The sequence below is a fragment of the Xiphias gladius genome, chromosome 5, assembly GCF_016859285.1.
Source record: "Xiphias gladius isolate SHS-SW01 ecotype Sanya breed wild chromosome 5, ASM1685928v1, whole genome shotgun sequence".
Classification (NCBI taxonomy): domain Eukaryota; kingdom Metazoa; phylum Chordata; class Actinopteri; order Istiophoriformes; family Xiphiidae; genus Xiphias; species Xiphias gladius.
The window spans coordinates 20,782,458-20,792,034 of record NC_053404.1 but is presented as its reverse complement, the minus strand read 5'-3'; the positions used below and the strand labels follow the sequence as shown (position 1 = coordinate 20,792,034).

The following is a 9,577-nucleotide window of genomic DNA, read 5'->3' as shown; positions in this document are numbered from 1 at the left end:
TCTACTTCCTGTTCGTTTTTCAAAATTGAAGCGGGGTTTCTTCAAATTAAAAGCAGTACTTTCCAATTTTCTTTTTTTTTTTCTTTTTTAACTCCGGTTACCTGCAGCCCCGTTGACACCGGTTGTATACACTCATTTTATTAGGTACAACTAGCAGACGCTAATGCAGTCCAATGCAAAAAAACCTTCCCTTACTGTTTTAGAGAGGTGCTGAGTCAACTTTGTGGTCATTTTGGAGGATGCAGTTTGTGGTGCTGTTGAGCTGGTCTTCTCCTTTTTCACTAGGCCCCGTTCCCCTACATTAACTATGTTTTTTTTTTTTTTTTGTCTCTGAAATTATTAATTTCAATTCACTTAATTTTCAGTTAATCTGTTAAATTATCAATCAGGTTATATGAATAAAACAATGTTGTTTAGTTGGTTTGTTTTACTGCTGTTTCATGGGGACGTTCAGAATTTTTTGAGACACTGTCTTTTGGAATTTTTTTTTTTTTTTTTAAACAGATGTGAAATTATTGTTTCACATTGAGGTGTACGGTCATATATGTAGAATTGAAACCATGTGTTGGAAGTCCCTAGGTCAAAGGTCGTCAGAGGGCGCCTCATAGCTTGAAAAGGAAGTTAACGCTCAGTGACTGGAGCCGTGTGTTAGTGACAGTTTTTTAGGAAAACAACTGTCGTATTTAAGAGTCGGTGACCGAGGCTGATTCTCAGACTGGTTCATCGGCTTCACACCCTCTCAGGAGCAGATCTGCAGGTGCTGGACTTGACGCTGTGCTTCTTTGTAATAAACCTTTATATGCAATCAAGACGGAGTCTCCTTCATGCTCTTCCCATCATCAACACCATCCAGTAAAGTACAACATGTAAAATAGGAATTTTTCTTTTCACATAAGGTGCCTGAAAATGTGCCTGTATGTGACCCTTATCACACGTCAAATGCTGTTCAACATGTGCCACACCACACGTCCCCTTTTTTCTCACGTGATGATATTTCACATACGAAAACCAAGTGTCCATCATGTGAAATTAAGATTTTGTTTTTTTTTTCCCCAAAGGAGGTAAGTAGCTTTTCCCACTGATTAAGTAACAGAACACAATACTTTATATAGAGTTTATTACTGTAAGTAAAAATAATTTGGCGCCACATGATTGGCTGTTCACGTCTCGAGAAATGAACCTGCATCATTCAGGGGGATTTTGGATGAATGAATATCTGCGTTAACGTCAATATTTCAGTCTTGGACGCGCACGATTTGGCCAAAAGCCGCAGTCACTGCGTACGCGTGGATATTGGGTGTGAATCTCTTCACCCAGGAGTCTACCGAACCCGTGAAGTGGGAGTTTTGAAATTTGAGGAAACGACCCGGAGGAGGGCGACGGTGGGAGGCGCCAACTGCATCATCCGATGCCAAATCGAAAGTAAACCGGGGAGAGGAAATTAAAAAAAAAAAAAAACAGGCGATACGCGTCGTCCTCTCCTGCACCGGCTCACCTCCGATTTCCTTTCGAACAAGCAAACCGAACCCTAATTTATTTGTCCGCGGGGTGAAGAGTTTGCTTTTAGTCATGTCAAAGACGTCCAGCCTGAAAATAAGCCGAGCGAGTTCCCTGAAGGTAAGTTTGCTGCGGTAAGTGCGCTCCGTGCGGGACCGGCGGGGGAGAGGCTCCTTTATTCTGAATCAGTGGCTTTTTCTTTTCTTTTTTTCTTTTCTTTTATTTGCGGCCGGTTCTTCCGAAGCGTCCAGCACCGACATGTCGGAAAAACGGAGAGTCAGTTGTGCTCGGTAAAGCGTCGGAAAGTCCCTTCGCGAGAGGAAAGCGAAAGTAGATCCAAGCCGTTTTTTAATGTAGCATTACTCAGCGGATTAAAATGGTATTGTTGTGGAGAGAAAACAAAAACAAAAGAGTGTTTTAATTGACTTTATTCTGTGTCCCATTTCCCCACAGGTGGAAAACTTCCACCAGTCCCTGTATCACGAGGTCTGTAGAGCCACTTCTGACGTTGAATGGCACATTTTTTTCTCCAAATAATCGGCTTCAAACTTGACCTGTTTGTGCGTTTTGTTTTTTTATTTGAATGTTTTCCAGGCAGAGAATCTGTTCTCCAATTACATCCCACTGAAGATCATACAGCTCGATGCCCTGCTCAGGGTCAGGGAGTTCATTATTTTACTATAACACATGGTGGACGCCTGACATAACCCGGCGGGCCCCTGCGTTTGCTGCTCCTCATCCTTCTCGTGCCGTCTGTGTTTTCAGGACGATGCCCTCAGCATCACCGACGTGTCCTCGCTCCAGGCTCCGCTGGACATCCCCATACCAGAGCCCCCCTCCCCGGAGGACGAGGTGAGACCGGCTCCGCTCGTCCGTTTCACGCCGCAACAGTGAATTTAACCAATCGCACGTTCAGGTGCCACAAGTAGAGAGACCTCAAGAGAGATACTTTGATCACACCTCGACTGGGGCCCCTCGCCGGGTTAATCGGGCCCCGTAGTAAAGTACTGTGATTTGTCTTGCATCAGAAGCCAAACATGACAAAAACAAAAGTCCTGAAATGTTTGTCCCTTTTTGACCCATGCAAATCTGATCTCACAGGAAATGGAGACTGACAAGAATGAAGATGATGAGAAGAAAAAGAAGAAAGGTAAAGAGCTTTTTTTTTTTTCCTTTTCCATTTTTCGTATTTTTGTTGTCAAGGCTGACGGGTAGCATGTGGCGTCTGCACAAGACGTATATGACGGGGTTTGGCAGAAAAGTCCTCCTTTTCTTCCGCAGCTCCAAAATGTGGCTTCATCAAGGGGAACGAGAAGATTATGATGCTTCTGGACAGGGTGAAACCGGAGATCGTGGCTCTCAGAGAGACAATCATTGCTGTAAGTGAATCACTGGGAGTTTAGAGATGAAGGCTGACCCAGTGTCTGCCTTAAAAACAAAAGTGGTATGGGGAACCTTCCGGCTTTCGCATTTTTGCATAGTCAAATTCACTTTTTCCCTGTAGGTGTCCTGCTGGATTCAGCATCTCATCCCAAAAATAGAGGATGGAAATGACTTTGGAGTTGCCATTCAGGTACATTTCCATTTAAAAAAAAAAAAAGACCGTACCATGCAGACATAGTGACATATGTTAGTTAACGTGCAAGCATTATTAATGGTTGGAAATTATCCCCCCCCCCACAGGAGAAAATCTTGGAGAGAATTGCTGCTGTAAAGACCAAAGTTGACGGTTTTCAGACCAACATCAACAAGTAGGCTGGATATAAATGCTTGCGTTTTATTTTATTAAGAATGCCGGATATTTGGACTCTTTCTAAAGCAGGAACCAAAGCGTTTTTTTTGTTTTTGTTTTTTTTTTTAAATGGTAATTTTGGTTGATATCCACACAAATTTCTGGTCACGTGTCTGTTTTTAAAAAAAAATACTTAGGTACTTCTCGGAGAGGGGAGATGCTGTCGCCAAAGCCTCCAAAGACACCCACGTGGTGAGTGTTAACAATGTTCTCGTCTACAGCTTTCCCATGAAGAAAACAAAAACAAAACAAAACTACGCTCCACTACATTTCAGAGCCAAATATTGCACTTTTTAAAAAATCTTTTTGCTCTTCAGATTACAGTTGTTCATACCCCTCCTGTTATAGCGAAGTGAAAACCAACGCATCTCCAAATTTGGTGATTTTTAAGTTGAATTTTGTGGGGGCAAACTGTAGGGGTAGCTGTTCCTTTATGGGTTGAGAAAATTCCTCCTACTTCCCACGCTAAACGAAGTATTAAAAAGCCCCACTAGAGTAGCTGGAAAATGCATTGTGTACTTCTTCCACCACTGCCGGCTTTCCTTTAAAAGATTCATCTCCAAGCGCAGGCCCGGATTAACCTTGAGGAAAATCACTCAGGGAATTTTTTTATTTTAAATTTAGGGTTCATTCGAGATGAAGTGCGCCCCACCTGCAGAGCAGGCGAGATCGGGCGGCAGCGGCGAAGCCGCAGCCCATCTGTCCAGCTCGTAACCAGTGTCCACTCGTTTTTTTTCCTTTATTTTTATTTCACAGGGTGATCTATTAAAATGCTGTATAGGCCAAATGTGATCATCATGACAGGGCTTACGGTTTAACATCCACATTTCTGTTATTTTACAGTCAGATATTTCGACTGTCAGAGCTTTGTATTTGTACAAATGTTGTTATAAGAATCTTCACATCCCACCGACCAAAAGTCTTTGTTGCTTAGTACAAATTGAATCGGTAATAATCATATTGTAGATTGCCTGCAGTCCATGAGAGCTACTTTAAGATGAATGTCGTCAGCTTCTCTGACTGACTGAGTAACCATCGACCGCACAACACTTTTTCTTCAATTAAACCAAAAATGACAAAGTTTCTACGGAGGGCCACGCTGCTGATCCAACTTCTAAACCAATCAGCTCCCAGATCAGGTGCGAGCCGGGTGTTTTTGCAGTCGGTGGAAATAAACCGGGGCTGCCCTGATCTCGTGAGGCTGTTTTTTACGTTTGCGCGACATCAGACCGAGCCAGACAGAGCGGCGATCGCCGGTGATCGATCCTGGGGCCCTTCTGCCCCGTGTTGAGTAAACCGATCTTGACTTGTAAAACTGGCCGGGTGCTCCTTTAACTCAGCGTTCCTTCCCCCCCAGATGGACTACCGCTCGCTCGTCCACGAGAAGGACGAGGCCATCTACTCCGAGATCAGAGTGATTGTTCTCGACATCCGCGGCTTCCACGTGAGTCAACCCGACCCTCTCAGGAACGTTAACCGCCATACTGTCGCACAAGAAGATTTAAACTCTCTCCTACCTGTTTGCTCTAGGCCGAGCTCTACGACATCATCAACAAGAATCTGGAAAAGGTGACCAATCCAAAAGGAGAGGAGAAGCCCTCCATGTACTGAAGCTGGAGGGAAGGGGAGCTGGTGATGGGGAGGTAGCGCCGGGACGGACTCTTCAATCCTCTGCTCAAACAGCTGTATCGTTCATCTGGTGTATTCAGTATCAATCAACCCCCCCCTGTTCAGTCATGTACATGTAAACCAGTTTAAAAAAAAAAAAAAATTTTTTTTAAATTTTGAAACAAGTTTCATTTCTCAATTCTACTTCTACAAAACGACAGGGGACTGGATCAAGGTTTTATCAATGCTGTATGGATAACCCTTTAGTTTTGTACAAACCGTTGCACTAAATTTAAGTTGTTGTACGACAGTTTAAAAAAAAAAAGAATAAAGATTGTGTGAGATTCAGAGATTTATTTGTAATGTAACTTAACTTTTTGTAATGTGTGATTCATTTTACGCTTCTCATTTATCCTTTTTTTAAAACAAATACTCAGTTTTGAATGTTATTACAAAAATATTTTCCTCCTTAAAGATCAAGAGGGAAGACCAATAACAACAATAATGACATAATCAACTAAGAAACACAGTGTAGGAAAAGGGCAAAACACAAAACTGTCTCAGTGATTCAAACTTCCGGACCTTCTCCACCAGGTATGAGCTGTAAAAAACAAACAAAAAAAAGAAGATATATGGATATAAATCTTACTGTGAAGGCCTAAGAAAACAGGAACAGGTCATGAAGGCGTACGATAAGAGTTGTGAGCCTATAAGGTGAATCTAACGCTACAAGACATGGGAGGTTATTTTCCTACCATAGTGATGTTATTGCCGTTAAGGAGGATCTGGTCCAGTTTGGTTATCCTCCTCCCCTCTGGTGTGATTTCGCTGCAGCAAAGACATAAGAATGAGTTAATTCAACATACAGGTGAGCAGTTGACCTAAACGTGACTGTACATCGTGCAAAAATAAGACGCGTACTTACAATTCTGTCACATCCTCCAAGACCATATCTAAGACACTAAGTTAGGGGCAAAATTCAAATCAAACGGTAAAATCACCCAGTGCATTAAACAGGAGGAAGTGTGTGTCTGTGTTTTTGTTTTAAAGAGACTGTAACCTGACTGAAAGGATACTGACAAAGTCATCGAAACCCAGCAGGGTACCGACGATTTCTTTGTCGGTTTTCATGACGATGTGAATGCGGGAGCCGATACATTTGTCCACAAGCTCTGAAAGATAAAGGAAAATTGCAGAATCTGTAAGTGATTACAAGTGATTGATTGTTAAGTGATCACTTCTAGAGTTCGCAGTTTTTTTTACTTGGATGCTTAAATGTTCTCTGCATCCACCGGCTATTTTTCATTATCAGTTAATCTGTTGGTTGTTTTTTCCAATTACTCAAGTGATCGTTTGCTCTCTAACATGAGAAAATAGCAAAGCACGTTCATCACACTTTCCCACAGCCCAAGGTGTCATCTCCAAACACTCAACCCCCCCCAAACGAATATTAAATTAAAACGATAAAAAACTGAGAAAAGCAGCAAATCTGCACATTTGAACTACCAGCTGGGCAAATGTATATCGGCTTATTGCAGATACCGTATATTAGTGTTGGTGTATATGAAGGCTGATAGGAAAGAAAAAAATGCTGGTCATTTAAAAACGCAGTCGCATAGTTTGTCCACTAGAGGGTACTGACAATTTTTTTTTTTAACTATAACCTACACAATTCTGTAATTAAAACATACATTTAAAAAAAGCTGATCCCTATCAAAATATTTTTTTTTTAATTACTTGTTACAAAATACAAAGATGCTTTTTGTTGTTATCAATTCTTTTGTTAAGAAGAATTGAAATTAAAGCACAGAAATTGTTTTACAGACTGTCTTGTTTCATAAAGTGATTGTAAGGATACTGATTGAGACAAGACTGGTTGGTGTATCTCAAAGTATTTAACTTAACCTCTTTTGTGACTTGTTTTTAATGTGTCACATAGCGTTTATTGCTCCGTTGACTTCAATTTGGTTTTAAGATTAGCTGGGATAGTAATTGTACACTCACTGAGCACTTTGTTAGGAACACCTGTGCACCTGCTGATTCATGCAATTATCCAAGCAGCCCATCATGGGGCAGCAGTGCAATGCGTCAAATCGTGCAGACACAGGTCAGGAGCTTCAGTTAATTCTTCACGTCAAACATCAGAATGGGGATAAAAATGTGATCTCATTGACTTTGACCATGGCGCCATTGTTGGTGCCAGGCGGGCTGGTCTGAGTGTTTCTGAAACTGCTGATGTCCTGGGATTTTCACGCACAACAGTCCCTAGAGTTTTTACTCACAATGGTGCCAAAAACAAAAAAACATCCAGTGGGCAGCAGTTCTGCTGAGGCACGCAGTTGGCGGGGTCAGAATTTGGCATCAACAGAATGAATCCACGGACCCAACCTGCCTTGTGTCAACAGTCCAGGCTGGTGGTGGCGGTGTAACGGTGTGGGGAATGTTTTCTTGCCACACTTTGGGCCCCTTAATACCAATCGATCATGGTTTGAATGCCACAGCCTATTTGAATATTGCTGCTGACCAATGCTCAGTGTACTTTAGTGGCCTCCCGAATCCCCAGATCTGAATCCAGTAGACCACCTTTGGGTTGTGGCAGAACGGGAGACTGGGCAGCTTTAATGTGCAGCTGACAAATCTGCGGAGATGATGTGACGCATTTATGTCAGCATGGATCAGAATCTCAGGGGAAAGTTTCCAACATCTCGTGGAATCGCTGCAAAGAACAAGTGAGGCCCGTTAGAGAGCAAAGGGAGGCCCTGACCAGTATTGGTGTTCCCAATAAAGTGCTCAGTGAGTTTCTAGCTGCTGTATAATAATCTTGGCTGGATTGACCTGTTGTGGGGCCCCCGCTGACCCTCCATCTCCTGCCCTCTGCTGCCTCCAAGTTCCCCTTTAGTCCTTCCGTGTTGTAATAATACTTACTATGTCTTAGTGTGTGGTAATTTGACTAATCGCAGCGTTATTTAGGATTATGCTCAACGTCAGGGCAGAACATACTAAACGAACAACGCTGAAGTTTCGTACAGAGCGCCTCCACGAGGTCAGATAATTAGCTACTGATGCAGGACGCACTTAAGTTGACATCGCAATTTAGTTTTGCAGATAATTCTTAATATTTTTAAGTAATAGAACTGCCCAAAACGGGAGAGGAGATTGATTTTTGCAGATTTAAGAGGAGTATTTACCTACCGGCTAGCATGATGCTAACGTCAGCTAACGAAACAATGCTAACATTTTAACTTCTATCTTGCTGCTGCTCAGAGTTAAACCAAAAAACCCTTGATCTTTAAAACACACACGCATCCTTGGTTGTCTGAAACAGAAAGTCCGTTATTATTGTTCATTTACAAACCGAGTGGGAGCAACTGAGACGGATTCGTCGCCTGTGTAGCCGCCATGGTCGATCCACGCGCAGTCAGAACCAATCGGCAGGAGAAATCGTCAGCCACCAGGCGGAAGCAATCAAACCCCGAATCGATCGTCAATCAATCGTTTTTAAGTTTCAGATTTTACGTCAAGACACTGACTGGACACGCTGTTAAATAGATACGATTAAATTAGATTAAATTATGTTACTCGATTTGGTCCCACGCAACGGCGCCGTCAATACATGACGTAATTCTTTCACCAAACAAAGAGAACAGAATCGAGGTCAAGATAACTCCCCACTTTAGTCTCCGTGGCCTACTGTACTTGAATATTTCCACGGTTTCCTGCTTTATATGTCTTCATCACTATTTTTTTTTGTTTTGTTTGACTACTGTTAATTTTTCGGATAACTACAGTCACTAATTACTTTTAAGATCAATGTTTTACATACAAAACAAGCTCATCTGATAAAATGTGATGCGTTGTTATAGGTTAAACTATCCAAAAGTATACAAAATAATTAAACATTTTTAAAAAATGATCATAACAATTTAACAATATCATCGTCATCATCACACATTACAAAACTTCTCTGTTTGCTTAAGTAAAATTGTGAATGCAGGACTCACAAAAATGAAGGTTTGAGACTTGACTAAAATTTTGAGCTGGTAAAAAAAATGGAAAAATAAATGAGAGAGAAAGGCCTTGCATAACCAAAGATCCTGGTTTAGTTAATGAATTAACATTTGTATTGAAAGGAATTTGTCTCAGTCATTTAAAAAAAATGCCAGTAACACATTTGTCAAAGCAAAAATGTTCAAATGTTTACACTTTTAATGTTCAGCACGTAAATAGCTGAAAGACTTAACTTGCAATTTTCCATAATGTTGGCGTGTACCTTCATACCACTCCATTCAATTAAAAAAAGAAAGTAGAAGAGTTACTGTATATTATTATTGCCATACTATTACTATTACTATTAATTTAGCTGGTTGAACCAAGATGCCACGAGTTAAGCTTTTTTAGATACTGTTGTATTGTTTATTCTATAAGATGCATCATATTCTACTGTTTGGCGTAATGTGTTTTGCATGTAAAATCGGGATTTAAGAAGTATCTAGTAAGTTTAGCAGTTAGATAAATGTAGCGGAGTAAAAAGCACAATAACTCCCTCTGAAATGCAGTGGAATAGAAGTATAAATACTAGTACCTGAAAACTGTACTTAGTTAAGTTCCATCATTACTTTAATCGTAATATGTATTGTGCGTTACTTCAGTTTAGTATAGTTTTATTAAGTTGTAAAAATG

General features: G+C 41.1%; 2 protein-coding genes across 3 annotated transcripts; one reads left to right on the top strand and one right to left on the bottom strand.

The window, feature by feature from the left end:
* The first annotated feature begins 1,423 nt into the window (after nt 1-1,423).
* On the top strand, nt 1,424-5,253 carry psme2 (proteasome activator subunit 2). Its single transcript, XM_040127413.1, has 11 exons — nt 1,424-1,617; nt 1,951-1,983; nt 2,092-2,154; nt 2,263-2,349; nt 2,599-2,647; nt 2,779-2,876; nt 3,002-3,070; nt 3,181-3,248; nt 3,427-3,481; nt 4,647-4,733; nt 4,820-5,253. Exons 1-11 carry the CDS (start codon nt 1,570-1,572, stop codon nt 4,898-4,900), a joined length of 738 nt encoding a protein of 245 aa, XP_039983347.1. The 5' UTR covers nt 1,424-1,569; the 3' UTR covers nt 4,901-5,253.
* On the bottom strand, nt 5,237-8,528 carry lsm5 (LSM5 homolog, U6 small nuclear RNA and mRNA degradation associated). 2 transcript variants are annotated; one of them, XM_040127414.1, is made up of 5 exons: nt 8,253-8,528; nt 5,974-6,069; nt 5,823-5,850; nt 5,653-5,725; nt 5,237-5,498 (listed from the first exon to the last, which is right to left on the bottom strand). In XM_040127414.1, exons 1-5 carry the CDS (start codon nt 8,296-8,298, stop codon nt 5,466-5,468), a joined length of 276 nt encoding a protein of 91 aa, XP_039983348.1. In that variant the 5' UTR covers nt 8,299-8,528; the 3' UTR covers nt 5,237-5,465. The 2 variants fall into 2 exon arrangements, with proteins under 2 accessions (XP_039983348.1, XP_039983349.1); XM_040127415.1 differs by lacking the exon at nt 8,253-8,528 and adding an exon at nt 8,090-8,229.
* Between the last annotated feature and the right edge of the window lie 1,049 nt (nt 8,529-9,577).

Bases quoted from the DNA above. Each gene is read 5' to 3' on its own strand.
- psme2 (XM_040127413.1), top strand. From the start codon at position 1,570: ATGTCAAAGACGTCCAGCCTGAAAATAAGCCGAGCGAGTTCCCTGAAG. The intron at 2,648-2,778 runs GTAAAGAGCTTT...TTTCTTCCGCAG, and splicing joins TGAGAAGAAAAAGAAGAAAG to CTCCAAAATGTGGCTTCATC. The intron at 4,734-4,819 runs GTGAGTCAACCC...TGTTTGCTCTAG, and splicing joins TCGACATCCGCGGCTTCCAC to GCCGAGCTCTACGACATCAT.
- lsm5 (XM_040127414.1), bottom strand. From the start codon at position 8,298: ATGGCGGCTACACAGGCGACGAATCCGTCTCAGTTGCTCCCACTCG. The intron at 5,851-5,973 runs GTATCCTTTCAG...TTAGTGTCTTAG, and splicing joins GGGTTTCGATGACTTTGTCA to ATATGGTCTTGGAGGATGTG. The intron at 5,499-5,652 runs GTAGGAAAATAA...TGTTTTTTACAG, and splicing joins ACGGCAATAACATCACTATG to CTCATACCTGGTGGAGAAGG.